The 19,985-nt window shown below is 42.7% G+C and overlaps 1 protein-coding gene across 1 annotated transcript; it reads left to right on the forward strand.

The window, feature by feature from the left end:
• The first annotated feature begins 6,357 nt into the window (after positions 1-6,357).
• On the forward strand, positions 6,358-19,008 carry amotl2b (angiomotin like 2b). Its single transcript, XM_061840039.1, has 10 exons — positions 6,358-6,615; positions 7,905-8,657; positions 9,893-10,061; positions 12,785-13,019; positions 14,679-14,974; positions 15,199-15,374; positions 15,577-15,678; positions 15,818-16,014; positions 16,755-16,886; positions 17,744-19,008. The coding sequence occupies exons 2-10, from the start codon at positions 7,966-7,968 to the stop codon at positions 17,827-17,829; spliced, it is 2,085 nt and encodes a 694-aa protein (XP_061696023.1). The 5' UTR covers positions 6,358-6,615; positions 7,905-7,965; the 3' UTR covers positions 17,830-19,008.
• Positions 19,009-19,985: the final 977 nt, after the last annotated feature.

The following is a 19,985-nucleotide window of genomic DNA, read 5'->3' on the forward strand; positions in this document are numbered from 1 at the left end:
GGATCAGCTCTGAGCCCCTTCCTGTTTGCAGTGGTAATGGATAGGCTGACAGATGAGGTTAGACTGGAATCCCCTTGGACCATGATGTTCGCAGATGATATTGTCATATGCAGTGAAAGCAGGGAGCATGCAGAGGAACAATTGGAAAGATGGAGACATGCACTGGAAAGGAGAGGAATGAAGATTAGCCGAAGTAAAACAGAATATATGTGCGTGAATGAGAAAAGTAGAGGGGGAAGAGTGAGGCTACAGGGAGAAGAGATAGCGAGGGTGGATGACTTCAAATACTTGGGGTCAACAATACAGAGCAATGGAGAGTGTGGTCAGGAAGTGAAGAAACGGGTCCAAGCAGGTTGGAACAGCTGGCGAAAGGTGTCTGGTGTGTTATGTGACAGAAGAGTCTCTGCTAGGATGAAGGGCAAAGTTTACAAAACAGTGGTGAGGCCGGCCATGATGTACGGATTAGAGACAGTGGCACTGAAGAAACAGGAATCTGAACTGGAGGTGGCAGAAATGAAGATGTTGAGGTTCTCGCTCGGAGTGACCAGGTTGGAAAGGATTAGAAATGAGCTCATTAGAGGGACGGCCAAAGCTGGATGTTTTGGAGACAAGATTCGAGAGAGCAGACTTCGATGGTTTGGACATGTTCAGAGGCGAGAGAGTGAGTATATTGGTAGAAGGATGCTGAGGATGGAGCTCCCAGGCAAAAGAGCGAGAGGAAGACCAAAGAGAAGGTTTATGGATGTGGTGAGGGAAGACATGAGGGCAGTTGGGGTTAGAGAGGAAGATGCAGGAGATAGGCTAAGATGGCAAAAGATGACACGCTGTGGCGACCCCTAACGGGACAAGCCGAAAGGAAAAGAAGAAGAAGACAAGGTGTGTTATTTAGGTTTATATAAGGGATTGAATCTGACTTTATTTCCACACGATTAAAATTTTTATTTATCTAGTCTGGGCATTTAATGTGGGAAATTAGACAAAAGTGGAATTTTTGTGTGACACACAGGTTTGGATATTACAGCTCATATAATGACTTTTTAAAAGGCTCCAAAATGAAAGGGTCAGCCTTTGCATTCCTTTAGAAGTTCACAGGAAGCAAGGGACAATGGAGGACAAAATGGACCAGAGGCGTAGTCCACCAGCAGAAACGAGGCCAAGAGTACACATACACACACATGCACACAAGCTACTTCAATACTTTTCTCGTTAGTCGCATAGATTTTTGCCTCAAATGAGATCACCAGCCGTGGGCTGGCAATCACATCGTGTAAAACAATCAATTCCAGTGGCCTACTTTGCATCACTTTTTAAGTAGGACTGAGTAATTGATTTTATCTATTTTATTTTATTTTATTTTAAAAGTTGGTTTTTTTTTTGCAACTTCCATGGTTCAAATGTCTCCGCTGATGTGCAATGTCTTCACTAACAACAAAGCTGTGAACCAAGGAAAGCCAGTTCACAAAAGCAGTGTCCGTGTTGCCAACTAAGCAATTTTGTTACCATATTTATATTTTAACCCCCTAGCCTTTTATTTTAAATAATTTTTCAAGCGATTTGAAACTTTGAAATTTCACTCTAAGTAACAGACAAGAAAGGTGACATCAGTTTAACATGAATTCAGGACAGAATTATGGGGCATGTGTATAAAAATGCTTATTGTAGTTTTATTTTACATCTTAATATGCTTAATATGTTTCACAGTTAAATTCACAATTTCACAATTTAATGAGTTACGGCACATCTGCTCTGTGTGTGTGATGGTTTCGTGTAACAGACGTCACTTAAGTTTGTAGTATCATGCCATCCATCAATTTTTTGAGCCGGTTATTCTTACTGGGCTCGGCGTGCTGGAGCCTACCTGAGCTAGCTTCGGGCAGGAGGTGGAGTACACCCCAAAATCGCTCTTCATGGCACATATAAACAAAAAAAAAACTAATAGTAGTCACATTCACACTTGCTGGCAGTATTTTCATTAAATGTGTACATTTGTGTAATTACCATATTTTTGCTCATAAATGGTTTATGATTGTACTTTGTGTGTCTGGGGGAGAGGGGGCACAGTTCTTAGGAATGGGGTCCAAATCCAGCCCCCAACCCCCCATCCCCCGGTTTCAGGCTCATTTGATATTATGACAAATAAACCAAACCTCGGAAGATGAAAGCAAAATCCAAAGCAAAACTTGATTTAAATGATATTTTTTGTCATTTAGCATTATGGGTGAATTAAGGAGGGAGAAAAATCTTTTAAAAACGCAAATCATGAAATTTTGACACCCCCCTAATAAATTTTGAATTGTTTAACTGTTTAATCTGTGATTGACCTTCCTTCCTTCTTTCACCCTGTTCAGCTCATGTGACCGACTGGTCTGTTATGACAAACATCTCAGCTATTTTCACGTCCCTCACTTAAAAGCCCGCCATAAAGAACTTAGCGCCAATCAAGCAGTAAAGTAGTAAATAACTCTGTTGTTTTTCTCTGCCCGTCGAGTGAAATATAGACAGACAAGCGCCTTCTTTTTTTCCTCAAGGCCATTTGAGGAGCAAAAATGTAAAAAAAAAAAAAAAGGGAAAAAAGGGCGCTAAAGGCCTGTCTGTAATTGGCAGTTGTCAGTCACTGGAGGGAAGATGTGAGGAATGTTTGTGCGCGAGATGTGCGACATGCATACGTCTCAGATATGTACTTTCTCACTTTGAAAATCTATCTTTGGACTGAGGGTTGAACACTGAGATGTTCACAGGCGAACACAAACGCACAAAAAGAAGACTCAAAACAACTTTTCATGCAAACATTTCCAATAGATAGAAAAGGTTTACACAACCCTGTTCAAATGCCAGGCAAAAATGAAGCCAATAAATACTTTTGTGTGTGTATGACTATGTGTTGGGAGGATGGGGGCTGTTTCGATAGTTCATGTTTTTTTTGCAACTATTCACTCATTTTGAATTGGATGCCTGCAATGTATTCCAATAAAAGTGGGACAGGGGCTCGTTTACTATTATGTTCCACATGCTAGTTTTCAGACTTGCTGGTTACATGCAGAGATGTCTCCAGATTCGCTAAAACTTTCCATAGCTTTCTCATTCTTCTGTTGCCCTTGTCACTGCTCTTTTGGGAACGTGTTGCAGGAATGACATTCAAAATGGAACAATATATACAAAGAAAATATCTTGTCGACATCATGTACTGTATTCTATTCAATATAGCTTCAGAAGAATTTGCAAATCACTCTATTGTGATTTGATTTAAATGTTACACAATTGGGGTTTTTACATTCCAGGAGTATTATCAAGAAGAAAACAAAGCCTGTTCATTTCTATTTTTCTTTCAACATTCTGATTGCCTTATTGAGTTAGATAAGGCAAAACTGTGATTTATTGTTTTTGCTTTGAGGCTCTGTGAATTTACATAAGCATTCCACACATTCCATTGTAAAAGGGAAGTGGAAGAGAGGGGAGGATTGTAGACACGCCTCTTTTCTTTTGATCCCGAGGTGGGACGTAACCAAGTAATTTGTTGCTCTATTTAAGTAACAATGCATTTTTTCAGGTATCTGGAACTGCATTTGTTGTCATTATTATTTAGTAATTGCTACACACAGGTATATTTTGCTGTTCATGAGATAGTTTAGGTTTTGTTCTTTTGTCAGTTCACAAGGTTAGCAAAGAAGAACGTGTCGTTTTGACAGCATCAAAGCTGGCCCATGCCTCCGCGGGGCCCTAAATTAAAATTTGATTGTGTATTAATGAAGGTGTTTCATTTTTCTATTTTTGCCAACCATAAAAGGTGAGTTTTCAAATTCAGAACTAAAATCAGATTTTTGTTTTTTAAAAACAATCATTATGACATGATAAATATGATCTGTGGGGGAAAAAAATCTGCCATATTTGGATTTTTAAGGAAAAACGCAAATCAAAACAGAAGGCATGACTGACAAGGTGTCAATCATTTGTCATGCATTCATGGCCACATTCATCGCGGTCACCCACCCTGGCCCCCTGACCTAGTTAACCCTGAAAAATACCTTTTACATGAAGTGTTACTATAACACTAAGGGCTCTTTTTGAGACTCCATAACATGCACCGAAGCGCAAATGGTGGTGTATCTCGGTTTTATTCCAAGCGGAAGCTCACAGACACATTTCCTTCCTAAATATGTGAAGAGCAGGCATCCATCCCTCTATATCAGGGGTGTTGAACTAATTTTTGTCGCGGGCCACATTGTAGTCACATTTGCCCTAAGAAGGCTGTTATGACTGTGAAACCATGAAAATCTCTCGCCTCATCATATTTACACGTGAAATTTATGAGCTAGTTTTGGAATCAGAAATCAAGGGTAATGAGTTTTTGAACTATTGCTGATGTTTGGGCAGACAGTAATGCTTGCAATATCTCAACGTTATCATTTATGATATGACAATTTGAAATTTTGGGACAGATTTGAACACAAATCGGCGGCAGGGTGGCGCAGCTGGTAAAGCGTTGGCCTCACAGCTCTAAGGATCAGGGTTCGATCCCGGCCCCGCCTGTGTGGAGTTTGCATGTTCTCCCCGTGCCTGCGTGGGTTTTCTCCGGGGACTCCGGTTTCCTCCCACAACCCAAAAACATGCAACATTAATTGGATAGTATAAATTGCGCCTAGGTATGATTGTGAGTGTGACTGCTGTCTGTCTCGATGTGCCCTGTGATTGGCTGACAACCAATTCAGGGTGTACCCGTCTCCTGCCCGTTGAAAGCTAGGATAGACTGCAGTACTCCCTGCGACCCTCGTGAGGATAAGCAGTGAAAGAAAATGGATGGATGGATGGATGGATTTTAACAGAAATCATGGCAGTTGATACTCATAATTTGCCTTCGCGGGCCACACAAAATCATACGGCGGGCTGGATCTGGCCCCCGGGCCTTGACTTTGAGACCTAAATCATTAAAGAAAGCAATTTATTGAACCCATTATTAATGTTATCATTATTATACTTTTTAAATCATCTCGCATATTGGTTGGCACATACCTATGTGGGCTGAGTGGAGGGGGGGGTGAACCATCCTTGGAGGGGATACAGATCACTAAGGTCTTTTGGCATACAGTACATAAGTTGCCAGTGGTTTTTGACCAGCTAATTCTCTATCATAAAGGTACTTTCCCATTGTTCAATTCTCCAGACCCACACATCATGCGTATGGATCCCATGACTGAGTGAGAGACTTTTTACACCATTTTTTAAGGGGATGAAAGAAGCGCCATCAATTTGGATAGGGTCGTCATCTGTCTCGTTTTAAAAGGGGTGGGGTATGCCGTTCTACAAAATTACCTAAACCGGGTCTAGCCCACCTCCTCACTATTACGCCAAGTACAGCGCTGGATTTGTGGTAGTCGTGGAAATAAAGCTCACTATGTTATTGGGTTGAAAAACTTTTTTTTTTTTTGAAGGGATTTTTTTTTTTTTGGTTGGGGGGGCGCAAGAGTTAAGTCATAATGACTTTTTTAACAACTATGGCAAAATGTGAGGGTTTTTTTTAATTGCAATATCCCCTTGAATGAATTTTATTTAGTAGGACAAAAAATACATTGCAAGTACAGAGACATTCCTGGTAACAAAGTACTTAGTGGGATACTGAATAACATCTAGGCATAAAAAAAACATAGCAGGAACAATAATGTCCAATAACAATGTGTAATAACTTATATATGATTATCTAACATGTAACAAAACTTACATGTAAATCAAATACCTACAAAATAATTAAACTGAACAGTGGTAGGATAACAAAAATCTAAAGTTGAATAAAACTATGTAAAATTGAACAAAAACTGTCATTAAATGGAAAAAAAACATCGATCCTAACATTTGTCTTTATTTTTGTTACTCTGTCCTTCCTCAATGGAACTTGAAGAAAGTAAAAACAAAAATAAAAAAAACTTCTAAACAGGTGCTTAGTTGTCTTATGCCTTGGCATAAAAAAAAAGAATGACTAGAGTGAAAATGATTTTGTGTGAACAGATTTTTGTTATCAAATTGGCTAATGTATATACTTCACTCTAATTGACAGTAAAAAAAAATACATGATTTTGTACCTAAGGACATTTCAAACTTATTTTTAATTTTACTTTTGCTTAAATAAAGGAATTGAATCATTATTCGTACATCCCTTACAATCTTTTTCCCCCCTTTTTTTTGTACTTCAACTTAAGTACGCTACAGGGTGTGTGAACTTTTGCCACATCCGATGCGAACGCACAGCTTTATAAGTGGATGGCCAAATGCTTTGCCTTGTTTTTGTATTGCGCTCCATGTTAAATGATAAAGCCCAGCAAGCCCTTCCTCCTCCTGGCTGCTTTTTACACGCCTGATCCCCCGAGGGAGCTTCAGTTGAACATTCTTGGCATTCCCAATTGGGTCCCTCCTCCCTGCTGGCTTATTATCCGCCCGCCTGCTTCCCCCAGCATAAGCAACATTTCACACAGCAGCAGCAAAAGGGGAGGACGCGCGTTTTTGGTTTCCTCAAAGTCAACCCAAAAAAAGAAAACGACGCACACGGGGTTGGAATTTATACAGACCCTTTGGATTTCCACACATTAGAGAAACCACGTCTAGTTTCGAGTATGAGAGCCTGAGCTGGTAAGACTGACTTTGCCTTCTTTTCAAAATTCCAAACACGATCGACAAACATGTTAAGTATCTTTTGAACGCCGACAGGCAGTTTCAAAGCAAAGATGGAAGAAGTAAAACTGATTCTCCCAGGCCAGGGGTGCTCTTTTTTTTTTTTTTTTTGCCTTCCCCCACTAGATTGGAATTTTGGCCGCATGCATTTTTTTTTGCTGTGGGAAAAGCTTCCACGGTTTTATGTTGTCGCTGGTGAGAATCTGTACAAACACAGATTCTCTTTTTTTATTATTTTTTTTTGTTTGTTTTAAAAAGCTGTATTGAAGCCTTTAGGACTCATGAATGCCTCTATTTTGTTTGCTAGGCACTCGGATTCTTTGGTCCTTTCATCCATAGATGAGTAGATACTTTTATTGATGGATAAGGCAAACTCAAGAGGGAATCCTTTCTCTGTTGGGGCTCACGTGGCGAGGTCGTTTGAAAGAGGACTCAAGGCAACGTGAACCTGGGTCACTTTGTGTTCACATAGCACATTGAAACCACTTCTGGAGGTTGCCTGGGTGCAGTCTGCCTTAGAGATGTTTGATCAGTCCCTAATGCCCTTCTCTTTGACTGCTATTCGTGATTCTTAAAAAGTTTTCACAATACAAGTTCATTTGAAAAAGTGATTGAAGCAATGTGAACCTGGGCGACTTTTTGTTTACACTACGTACTGAAACCGAATTGAAAACACTTCTAGAAATGATCTGAGTTTAGTTTCTTCTCCAAGGGTCTGATCAGTCCTTACAGTGTATAGTATTCACATTGGCCGATGGTAGGCCTTACAATCAAACTGAAACCACCTATGGAGGTGGCTGTTTGAAAAAGGCATGACAAAGTGAACTTAGGCCACTTTGTGAATGTTAAGCCTTGAAACTGGATTGGAATCCCTTCTGTCTTAGCCCAGTTTGCTTTAGAATGGTCTGATCGGTTGTTATGGCATATTCACAATTCCACTGATTTAGTTTGGTACCCAAAGCTGATCTGTTAGCTGAATATTATTCGAGAAAGGGATTTCCCGTTTTCTGTCGAGCCAGCGACATCTCAAGGCAACGTGAACCTGGACCACTTTATATTCACATTCTTAAGCCTTGAAATCCAGTTGAAACTGTTGCTGGATATGTTAATAGTCCAATTTGCTTCAGTTCTGATAGAGCGTTCACTGATTTAGTTTGGGGCCCTGGTGTGAAAACACCCTTCTGCTTGAATACTATTTGCATGTGTCATGATGAGTGTTTCATCAGCCATCCTTCCCCTGGCGATAGGTTTCACAGCCACCTCAGTGAAATCCAGAGAAACACAACAGACTCCACAGTAAGAATCAGAATGACGTCCACCGAGGAGCCGTCCGGTACAGTCTTACACCGGCTCATCCAGGAGCAGCTTCGCTACGGAAACCCCACCGACACCCGCACCTTACTCGCCATCCAGCAGCAGGCCCTGCGGGGGGGCAGCGGAAGCAACAGTGGGCCGAGCAGCGGGGGTGACATGGGCAGGAGCCCCAGGTCCTCACTAGAGAGCCTCACCCAGGAGGAGCCTCCATTCCCCCAGCTCTCTGCCAGACAAGAGCCCCAGGGACAGGAGCATCAGGGCGACTTCCACCACTCGGAAAGTGGCCTTCAACTCTACCAGCTCCACGGTGAAGAGCTGCCCACCTACGAGCAAGCCAAGGCACATTCCCAGTACCTGGCCACCCACTGGGCCCCGGCGAGCCCTGGCAGGCAGCCCCACGAGGACGCTTTCCACGAGGAGGTGGACGAGATGGAGCGGAAGTGCACCCACGCTCGGTCGCTCAGCGAGCACCGCATGCAAATCTCTCTGGAGAGGAACGACACAGTTGCCAAAGCGGAGGCGCTCAAGAGCACCTCTCACAGCTACCCCGAGCTGGCTTACTACACCCAGTGGGGCCCCCAGAGCCCAGAGAAACGCAACCCTCCACCTGAGTACTCTGCTCCTCTCCAGGGACAAGGATTTATCCCACACCAGGCCCAGGAGTTGGCGCAGCCCCCGCAGCACAGGTACAAATTGAGCCTTCATTGCATCTATTCACTATAAAGCAGCATGACATCACACTCTGTGGTGTGGCTTCTTGTTGAGTTTCACAAGCATAAACACAAACTCGAGTCATACTTTCCTTCTTTTAAAAGCAGCACCGGTCCAAAGGTATTTGTAATACTTGGCAGCCTGTGGCTGGAACTCCCAACATGCTAGCTTTGGGCTTTAGAAAGTAGTATAGTTCCTCACACTGGTTAAACGTCAGGGCCAACAATGCCCACTCGGCTGGCTGAAGCACTATCAGAAGCACTGACCTACATTTACAACCTAAATCTATGAAATATCTATCATATCTATCTTTGAAATGGTATGAATTCATTCCCAACAGTCTATTCTCTTCATTTGGTTGCTTTTCTATTGGCTGCACTCCTTTCAGTACATGCATATGGATGTGAAATTTCTTGTCCAGTCAGATTTCAGCCTCAGCGTATAGCCCTGTTAGTCTCATTTCCCCAGGGCTTGAAAAAATCACGAGTAGTAGCCGATGTAACAAATTATAGTTAAACCCTGCATATTAACCGTTTCATATTCACAATTTCACGTTTGGAGATTTTGTTTTGGAACTTTATATATACTGTTTGTTCCCGGGCGCCATCTTGTGGTGCCTTTATCAAACAATAACTAGGTTGCAGTGAGTTGAGAATCTTCATTTAGATGAACGTAATGCTTTGCCGCCATCATGCGGCAGATATCTGCAACAATGATTCTTCTTAGGAAGGCATCAATTACCCCCCCCCCTTTGGTCATGTTATTAGATAATTATTGATATTCTGAAGTGCTCCGGATGAATATGGCAGGGTTCCATGCTGTTAAATATACTTTTTGCATAGTGTTGCAGGTTTTTATAAGTCAAGTCAAGTAGGTCCGCACTGACGGCGGAGGTACCAAATGCACGGGCCACCACAGTATAAACATATGATTGAGTCATACTTTCCTTCTTTTTACAACAGCATCCATCCAGAGTTATTTGTAATACTTGGCATGTTGCAGCTGGAACACCTTACGTGCTTACTTTGGCCTTTAAAAATAGTATAGCTCCTCACTTTACATTCTTCACTGGAGCCAGGGCGTCTGATGACCAAGGAGCTAGAATAGAGACTTTATTGTCCGACCCTTCAAGTGTTCCGCCTGGCCCCAACGCTCGCTCAAGGTTTTGGGTTGGCTCCAATTGACGCCTTAACAACATCTCGCCCACCAGGTACATCCAGTCCGGGCCGCCGGCAGACGTCTCTTGCTACAATGCTTTCACCGGCTTCCCCCCTGCTGGCTTGGAGGAGCCCAACCAAGTGGAGTTGCTTTTGATGGAGAATGAGAGGCTGAGGCACGAGCTTGAAGCTCAACGGGAGAAAACTGGTCGTATTCAGAAGGTGAGGTCAGAGAGAAACGTATACTCTTTTGTTTCCCTGCATAAATGGCTATCGTTCCATTTTACGTTATGATGACAGAGTCTGTGGGTTGGCCAAACTCCTTTTGATGAAAAATCTTTGGGTTTCCATGATGACAGTACAACAAGCTCTGATACTTTTTCACCTTTTTTGAAACATAAAGGGATATTCTCTTCATAATTACAGTGGCTAGATTCCTTGCTCAAGAGCACCTCAAAAAGCCAACTGGTATTATTTCTCAATTCAAAGAGATAAAAAAGATGCGTAACCTAACCCTAACCTCAAAAGCTACAATGCGCACAAAGAGCAGCTGGCTGCGAACAAAAGCCTTCACTTTTTACACAGCAGCCTGCCACCTGCCATGAAACCCCCAACCCCTCACCCTCCACCTCTCCATCAGCTGCATGCGGGGTCACCACCCAATCTGATGCTGTCGAACAAGCCTGCCCTGAAAAATCTATACGGCCTGCTTGGAATTAAAACCAGTGCAGACATGCGCTGCCGATGACAATGGGAGGAGTGTGTTCAAACGCAGTGGTGTGACCTCTGGCTGGGCCACTTTGGTATGCAAGGTGGCAGCTGCAGCGCTGCGGTGCAGATGAGGCCGAGCAAATGCAGACAACTGCTCGCTGGGATTGTCTTTCACAGACAAGTGGTCCAAGATAGAGAAGCTTTCTTGAAATTTTACCCATCTCAAGTGGAGTACACGCATAGTGATAATCGTGCTGACTTTGCGGTCAAAGTCGGCAAAAGCCAGATTCTCTGATGTTTGTACAAGATAATCCGCAGTCCTTATCTTGTGGTATTTTCCCTCCCCTACAGTCAAAGTCGGTAGATTATTGGATGTTTCAATTATAATCCCATGGTGCAGGATGTGTTAGGAGTGATTTTCCGGGTCGGGGCCGGCAATCATAAATGTTGAACATCTTCAGTATTTATGATGGCCAATTGTCATGAATGTGGGTTGTGTACGTTGTGAAGATGTTAAAAATCAGTGTGTGTATGTGCCAGGCTTTGGGAATGGAATGGGAATAGGACAAAAAGTGTCTTTCCTCACACAGAGTTGATTCTTTCAGTCTTCCTTTATGTTGAACCTATTGGGTGGGGGCGTGGGGGGGGGTGTTACAGTGTGTCACTCTGCTATGAGCTAATGTAAACGACACCGCCTCCGCCTGGTTGGAAAACCTGGCTTACAACTTTTTAACGTGATGGAAACAACTTTTAGTGCCTCAGTCACTCTCAATATCTATGGAGTTATGTCACATGGCTCTGGCCTCAGCCAAAAAGAATGATAACTAGCAGGGTTGGAAAGATTTCTCCCGTCTCAGGCCGCAGCCCTGAGTAAACATGCCTGTAATGGTGGGTGTCTTTTTTTGGGGCCGTTTCCACAGGCCAGGCACAGGCATGCACACCTTCCTTGAACTGGCAGCCTTTCACAGACCGCTGTGTGCTGCTCTTTGTGTCTATGGTATGTGTGTGTGTGTATCTGTTTGCACCTGGAATGGCGGCTATCAACCCTTAGGAATGTCGATATAAATCAGTCTCATGGGGAGTGGTGCGGGCTTGAATTCCTTCTGGGAAATGTAACACGCACACACACACACACACACACACACACACACACCACACACACACACACACACAGAAATGTATGTATGCCAACTTTTTGGGTCCAAGACATTTTTTTTTCCAAGGAAACACTCATAATCCTACAGCCAGTTAACTACAACGTGTACTCAAAAATGCTACAGGAATTAAAAAGTTGCATATCATTTTGCAATTAAAAAAAAGAAGTAATTGTGATATTTTATTTACCAGAGGAAAAATGAAATGTACTTTTCCAATAAAAAAAAGACCAAAGATGTTTTTTCCTGGGGAGAAAAGTCATAATTTTATGGGAATAAAGTGATATTTCTGGTTAACTGACAGTATTATGTCATTATAATTTCAAAAATACCAAATTATTCTCATCATATTATACATTTCATTGTGGAAAAAAGGCTGATATTCCCCCCCAAAAAACGAGACCATATCCTCAAAAATATGCCTTTTTCCCTCAAAATTAAAGTATATTCTTAAAAATATGAAATTTTGTTCTAAAACAAAAAACAAGACTATATTTTCCAAAATACTATTTTTTTTCTCAAAACAAATGGGACATAGCCAAAAAAAAGGAAATAGTGTCCAAAAATGAAAAAAATAAAATACATAAAAAATAAGTCCCAATTTCTTTTTTTAAAAAAATAAAAATTCTTAGAGAAAAGACTATTCTAAAACATTTGTTTATGGCTCAAAAAAGAATTTCAAATTTTTTTTGTTCTAAGGCAATAGGAGCTTAGTTTAAAAAATGTCCCCTTCTCACCTAAAAATACAACTATATTGTCTTCAAGAAAGTAATGTTTTATTTCTTGCAAAAATACCACAGTTCTAAAAATACATCTTTTATTACTGAAAAATTGACTAAATTCTCTAAAAGTACACCTTTGGTTCTCAAAATGGTTTGGACAGTATTTGGTCTAGTTTCGTTTTTAAAATGATACATGATTTATTTCCAATTATTTTTGGAGTACAGCTTCACACACCCACCTTTGAAAGCCACTGTTCTCTGGAGTGTGACAACAAAAAGCAACATTCCAATTCCCGCCAGTCATGTCAGTAGGTTAACCGAAAAATTCCTTCTCCGTCTATTTCTGTTGTCCTCCCAGTTGGAGCAGGAAATCCAGCGTATTTCTGAGGCCTACGAGAAACTGATCCAGGGTAGCAGCAAGCGAGAGACTCTGGAGCAGACTCTGAGGAGGAAGCTGGTGGACGAAATCCGCCGGTTGCAGGATTTCAACCGAGACCTGAAGGAGAACTTGGAAAGCGCCCGGACGCACGTTGCCAAAGAAGTGCAGGTCGCTGACCATAACCAGCACATCATGGCCAAACTCCTTGAGCAAAGTAAGTCCCAAAGATGAAAATTGTACACACACGAATTTTAGCATTTTCTTCTACTTCTGATCAAAGTTAGTATAGACTTGATTATCAAATGTTTCTAAAAGATTGCTCGCAGCTGGCGCTTGACATAGGCTCACTGTTAGCAGGCTGTTACCTTCTCGGGTGGTGGCTCGCCCCAGCTTTCGGGCCCTCTTGTTAGTTGGAGCCCTCATGGTTCACAGGCGTAATCGCCTCAGAGATTGATTGGGACCCACAATCGTGAATGTTAAAGATGTTGATGGAAATTCCTTTTGTTCTTATTACAATGTCTGAAGAAACAACAGGAAGCAGAACTGCAGGTGGCAGAAATGAAGACGCTGAGGTTCTCGTTCAGAGTGAACAGGTTGCATAGGATTAGAAATGAGCTCATTAGAGGGACAGCTAAAGTTGGATGTTTTGGAGACAAGGTGAGAGGAAGGAGCTGCCAGGCAAACAAGCGAGAGGAAGACCAAAGAAAAAGTTGATAGATGTTGTGAGGGAGGACATGAGGACAGTGGGTGTTAAAGAAGAAGGTGCACGAGATAGGCTAGATGGGAAAAGATGACATGCTGTGGCGACCCCTAACGGGACAAGCCAAAAGACAAAGAAGAAGAAATTCGAGCTGAATTTGAATCCATTAACTTAGGTAAAAGTGGGCCTAGCTTCATTTTTTTTCTTCTATTACTCTTTGTATTTTCTGACAGTCTGGATGTTCTGTGGCACCATACTGCCTCTCACAGGTCAGTCTTGGCACTACAACAGACATTTATGTGCGTGGTGTGACGTCTAGGTCACCTCGATATACCACAGATATATTCAGCATCATGTGCGGTCTCTCACATTTTGGTCCAGTGTAGTCAACATGCCTGATTAGATTAGGATGGCGTGGGGTCTGTTCGTAGCTAAGATTCTCACACATTTAATAATTTCCCTTGCATAACCTCAGCATCCTCTCTAAGAAGGCTTCAGAGAATTCAAGCCACATTGTAAGTAGAGAAGTGAATTGAAGTGGCCTCCTCTCTTGGTCTGCACCCACCTGTTGTTGAACTAATTTATGTTGTCTGAGGGAGGAACTGAGCTCAAGGAGAATGTCGGTGTTTGTATGGCCTTGATGGGGAATGCCAAAGCGCTATGTGGGTCAAAAGGATGGAGTGGCTTTCTCCCCCCCTCCTTTTTCCTCCATCCTCCTCTCAGCATTCCACAAGTGCTTCGCTAAATGAACGCAGTCCACCATGGAGGGGATTTTTTTTCTGTTTCTGCTGGAGTGGAGTGAGTAGATTTTTAAGATTGTAAACCAGGGGTGGTCACTTTGGAGCCATGGTTGGTTATGATGGTGAAACCACATAAATGAATAAAACATCTCTATTTAGCCATCCATTTTCTGAGCCACTTATCCTCAGAATGGTCGCAGGAATGCTGAAGCCTATACCAGCTGTCCACTGTGCCCCTTATATTTATATTAATATATATATAGAACAGGTGTTTTTTCCTCAAGAATATTTTTTGATTTCTGTGGTGTTTAGGTGTATACATAGTTCATAGTTAATTGGAATAAGGATTACGAGGAGGTCCTTGGGGGAAAAAAAAAAACCTCCACACTCAAAGCACGGACTTACCACGATCGTGTCTTGTCTACTCTCACAGACGAGGAGCAGAACGTGGAACGAGAGCGTATGGAACGGGAAGCCGAACGCTTGCGGGCCGAGGCCGATGAGCAGAGCCTCCGTACCAAGAGGCTGGAAGAGGCCCTGGAGGCAGCCCGGGGACGAGGCCGGCAGCTGGAGGAGGAATTGCGTAGGAAGAGGGCCTACGTGGAAAAAGTGGAAAGGCTCCAGAGCGCGCTGGCTCAGCTGCAGTCCACCTGCGAGAAGCGAGAGAGCCTGGAGATGAAGCTCAGGACGCGCCTGGAGCAGGAGCTCAGGAGCTTGAGGGCTCAGCAGGTGGGTTACCTTGCTTCGTTTTAACTTTGATTGGGCCAAGCCACTTGAAGGCGTTTCCCATTCGCTGTGTGTAAAAAGGATTCCATTTAACTGAATTGCTCGGAAAGTATCGTTTGTTAACTACAAATAATCTTTGTTCATCTAACAACGCCAGTGACAAATAGTGACAGAACAAATAAATGCTCCCAAGTCCATTTACTCACCAACTATTGTTCACTTACCAGCGCCAGTCCCAACCTCCTGGAGTGACCATGGGCTCTCTCCAAGAACGTCTGAGGGAGCGCGAGGAACGCATCCTGGCGCTGGAGGCCGACATGGTGCGCTGGGAGCAGAAGTACCTGGAGGAGAGTACCATGAGGCAATTCGCCATGGAGGTGGCCGCTACTGCCGCCGCACAAAGGTACTTCCAGAGTGGCAAATTTACTTTGTCCTTTCATCAAGATTGTAACTCACTTCACTCAGATAGCCAATCAATTTTACTCTTTGAAAATAACTGTAATTTAAGGCTTTTCAGAACAAACAAAAAAAGGCAAATAGGAACAACAAATACGAGGCTCCCTTTTTCAATGGTTGCTAAATGTAATTTGTTTGGATTTTTGAAGAGACACCACCATCATCAACCACTCGCCCTGCCACTCCTCGAACAACAGTTTTAACGAAGACCTGCCAGTCGCGGATGTCCGCAATCAAGAAATGGAGAACCGGTAAATACCTTTTGACAGAATCTCGAGTTCATGTTCCCATCCGCTAGTCAAAAGCTGATGCGCCCTCTGTTTTAGTGCATCAGCTAGTTGTACTTGTTGTCACTTATCTAATACTCTATGTTCCTACATTTTCTCTCAGAATCCGTGCTCTGTACGCTCAAATCTTGGAAAAGGACGCTGTGATCAAGATCCTCACCCAGCGGCTGCACCAGGACCAGGGCCGGAAGGATGAGCAGAGTTCCCGCACGAACCTCCTCAGCGCAGCCGGGGCACCCCTGAGACTGGCCTCCTCCACGCCCTCCATTTTCACAACCAAGAGCACCACCAAGAGTCGAGGTGGGGAACGGAAATGTGCAGTCGCGCTGTTTTCTTTAGCACTAGTAGGAAGCTATCACAGTTGACTTCGGGCGAGAGGCGGTGTTCACCCTCGACCAGTCGGCAGTCGATCGCAGGGCGCATATCGTACTAACAAACAACCATTCACACACACATTCACACCTGTGAAAAATTTTGAAATTTCAATTCACCTAAACTGACTATTGGTGAGAGAAACAGGGTCCACCCTGGACTGGTCACCAGTCAATTGCAAGCACATACAGACAGAGAACACCAACTCACGCTCACGGCATGTCTGGGGTCCGTCCCAGATGACTTTCGGCGAGAGAAGAGAGATATATCCTGGACTGGTTGCCAGCCAATCTCAGAGCACACTGTATATAGACAAGTAGTCATTCCCTCGCATTCACACCTATTGACAATTAAGACTTCAACGTACCAAACATGAATGCTTTTGGAATGTGGGAGGAAAGCTGAAGAGAAGTACCTTGAAGAAAACTCAACTCGAGCACTGAGAAACTCCATATTGGAATGTCTGAGCCTTGATTCGAACCCAGAACATTCGACTGCCTGCCATGCTAACCACGAGAATCACTGAAACAAAACAAGAATTTAATGGAAAATTAAAATGTAAATTTTAATTTGGCAGAACAACAGTTATTGAGTGAGAAAAAAAATATGCTGACAAATTTTGTTGGTAATCCCGATTGATGATCTAAATACTGATGTTGTTGCTATAGGTAAGAGTCTTTCCGACGACCAGACATTGCCAAGCCACCTGTTTTCCGCTCATTCGGAACCCAACACGCTGGAACGGGAGACGGAGGGAACCAAAGGGGATGAGGCTTCTGGCATCGCCAAGCTCAACGCCGGTGAGTCACCTCCCAGATATGCACTTTTTGTTTACGAGGGGCTGATCATTCACTCAGCAGGTAATAATTGTTTTTACGAGTGTTGAGGGAATCGCACACGTATTGGGAATCTGTGGCGTTTCAATAAAAAAAAAACAGGTGACTGTAAGGAGTGTTGAACTTCATGGCTGCTCTCACTGATTAACCATGCTGTGGTTTATGAGATACTTTCTGGAATGTGCATGCTTTCTGAAACCATGAGGATCTTGTTGAGTGAGCACATTTTTCACATAAGACTGCTTGAGTGTGGAAAATCTCTGTTGACCTTTAGTCCCTGATAGTGGATCGGCCTCTATTTTGCCACCATTTTTTTTCTTTAATAGAGAATTGAAGCACACGTTACAATAAAACAACTAGAGAATGCTGTTTCTGTAGAAATTTGGCATAAATGCTGAACAGAAGCGACAAATTGAATTGTTGGAATATCAAATAGGACACTTGAAGTTGGAATGGTTTGACTCTTTCAAGAAATGTAGCAAGGAGGTAAATACAGCATGTAAAATATCATTCACTTGGCAATTTTAGTGTGAAATGTGGGACTGTGGGGAATGTGATTGTTTATTGTGTGTCCTGGCAGAACTGATTGAACTCTTTGAAGTGAGAATGGTTTAATAGCATAATTGTCCATTTTTAACTTACGGTCACAATATCAAATTCATTGTCATTATCATTATCAGTGCATACCGTAGTTTGTCTGTCGTTCAGACCGTGGTAATTCACAAAAGTTGAATTAAGGGCACAGGAGTTTTATTTATTGAATGTTGTTTTTACTTGTTTTCTTAAAACTCAGAAATTGTATTTCTCTCCCCCACACACAGATAAGACAACACCAAAGAAGTTGCTATTAAACCCTTTCAGAGGCCTGGAGGATTTGGAGTCGGAAGCAGTGGAGATTTTTATTTAAAAAAAAAAAAAACAGAACAGTGTGAGAAAGAATTCCCGAAATGTGTGAAGTCTGTCACAGGAAGAAGATATTGGATGTAAGAAATCGGAATATTGTGGGTAATCAAAAGTGTGGGGGAGAGCTTGGGGGGACTGTTTTCCCATATTTCGAGGAAGAGCTGTGCTCGGACTTGACGCTGCAGGCAGTTGGCCCAGGACTCTTCCCAGGTACTTGGACAGTATTTTGGACTGTGGTTGGTGCCTGTATGCTAACATATTTATACACCGTATAAATGGATATACAGTAATGGCTGCTTACTTCCTCTCTTCTTTTTCTGTCCTATTTTTCACCCCAATCCCATGATAAAGTTGCATATTTATCTTCCCAAATATGAATTTAAGCCTCAAGCTTTTGTTCCCTTCCTGCTCTCTCATTTCTCTCTCTCTCTCTTTCTCTCTCTCTCACTCTCTCTATCTCTATGATACTGTAAATATTCAGCATTCCCCTCCGACAAAATGTGGATTTTTACTTTTATTTTTTTAACCTGAGTAACCTCAATTTCGTCCCCGTTGCTCACTAATTTATATCAGAAACACTGTTGAATCACCCCGGTTTTGCGTGTTTCCGACGTCCCAGCAGCCGGTTCCGCTGAGGCCGAGAACCACGTGACCAGATGTGATTTATTGTACAAAATGTTTCTTTTTTTTTTTCTCTCTCTCTGCCAAACCGAGACAGATCTGATGTTGTTTGTAAATGTGTGTGTGGAGAGTTGAGTTTATTCATCGCTGATTTATGTGTGTATGCATGTGTAGGCTCCCCTCGTGCGGCTAATCTGCTGGTTCAGATACCGTTTGTGCGGGGATTTAAAAACGTGTTTTTGTGTTTACTGTGAGCTTTTGAACTAACAACCACAGGTTAATTATTATTATTGTTATTAAATATATTTTTTATTCAGAGCTGTATTATTATTATTTTTATGATAGATAATATAGTGCTTTGAGCAGGATGCCAAAGAGTTTATGTATGTATTTTTTTGTTTGTTTTTAATTTATGTGCTGACAATCGCGGTCAAAGTCAAAAGTTGGACACAACCGAGCGAGTGTTGACTTCCAGCAGTCATTTCTGTCAACATCAGAGCATTATGAAGGTTTTTACAGTTGAATTTCACTTGACATTTCATAAAGCAATAAAATATTTGAACTTACAGGACCTGGCTTCCCTGTTTTTGAATCGGAACATTCCATCTACACTCTGTGTCAACATATGATGGGGGTGAAACCGATTGCGTTTGTGATTCATTCAGGATTCAAGGCAACCTCTGTAAAGTGTACCCCTAAGAATAATTGGCCCGAATCATGTGTGATTAGTGTTGTGTATGTTAAAATACACACAAAAACAGTCAGGTCGTAAATGTCAAGGAGGTGCACATTCAATTATAAGTGGCCTGAATTTGAGCGTTTTCCCCCTCATGCAATAAGTCAGCAAAATCCTGGTTATCACATGTTATCAAAATATTACGGTGACTGGATATCCTGGGTGTATTGACAATTGTTTTCCCCTCCTCTATCTGCTCAGAAAATGGAGGGGACTAACAAACATGAATGTTAAAAGTTCAATGTAAAGGGCCACTGTCATGAAATGCATGATTTTTAGTATGTTATTAATGAAAAAACAGCAGCCGACATGGACCCATGCGTTTTTTCACCACAAAACATGATTTTGACATATACAGTTTTTGTAACTCCCGCCATGAAAATCCTCTCAAGGGATTTGTTTTCGAGAAGAAGCAAGAAGTGACGTACAGGGCAGGACCGACCTCACGTGGACTTGTTTGTTTCTATTAGTTTTACCTCTGGAAAGGTAGCTCGCTGTTCCTTTGCGTTAGCCAAAATGCCGGCTCGTTGCATTGCTGGACATTGCTTGAACAGAGGATGGATTTACCCTTCATAAGTTTGCAAGAGACCCGGGCTCGCCGGCGAAGGCTGCTGTGTCGCTTCACCAGCGAAGGCTGCGTGTCGGGCTCGCAGACGGTGGCGGCTCTGAACAACGCTGACAATGCAGCACTCAGCCGCATGCGATGCCGACAATGCCGTAATGCGCCCCGGGCTCAACGGTGTTGTTCATCACGGACGGAGGCGGCTATGAACAACTCCTTAAAGCAGCCCAGCTCGGCTCCG

This window comes from Syngnathoides biaculeatus, chromosome 13, assembly GCF_019802595.1.
Source record: "Syngnathoides biaculeatus isolate LvHL_M chromosome 13, ASM1980259v1, whole genome shotgun sequence".
Classification (NCBI taxonomy): domain Eukaryota; kingdom Metazoa; phylum Chordata; class Actinopteri; order Syngnathiformes; family Syngnathidae; genus Syngnathoides; species Syngnathoides biaculeatus.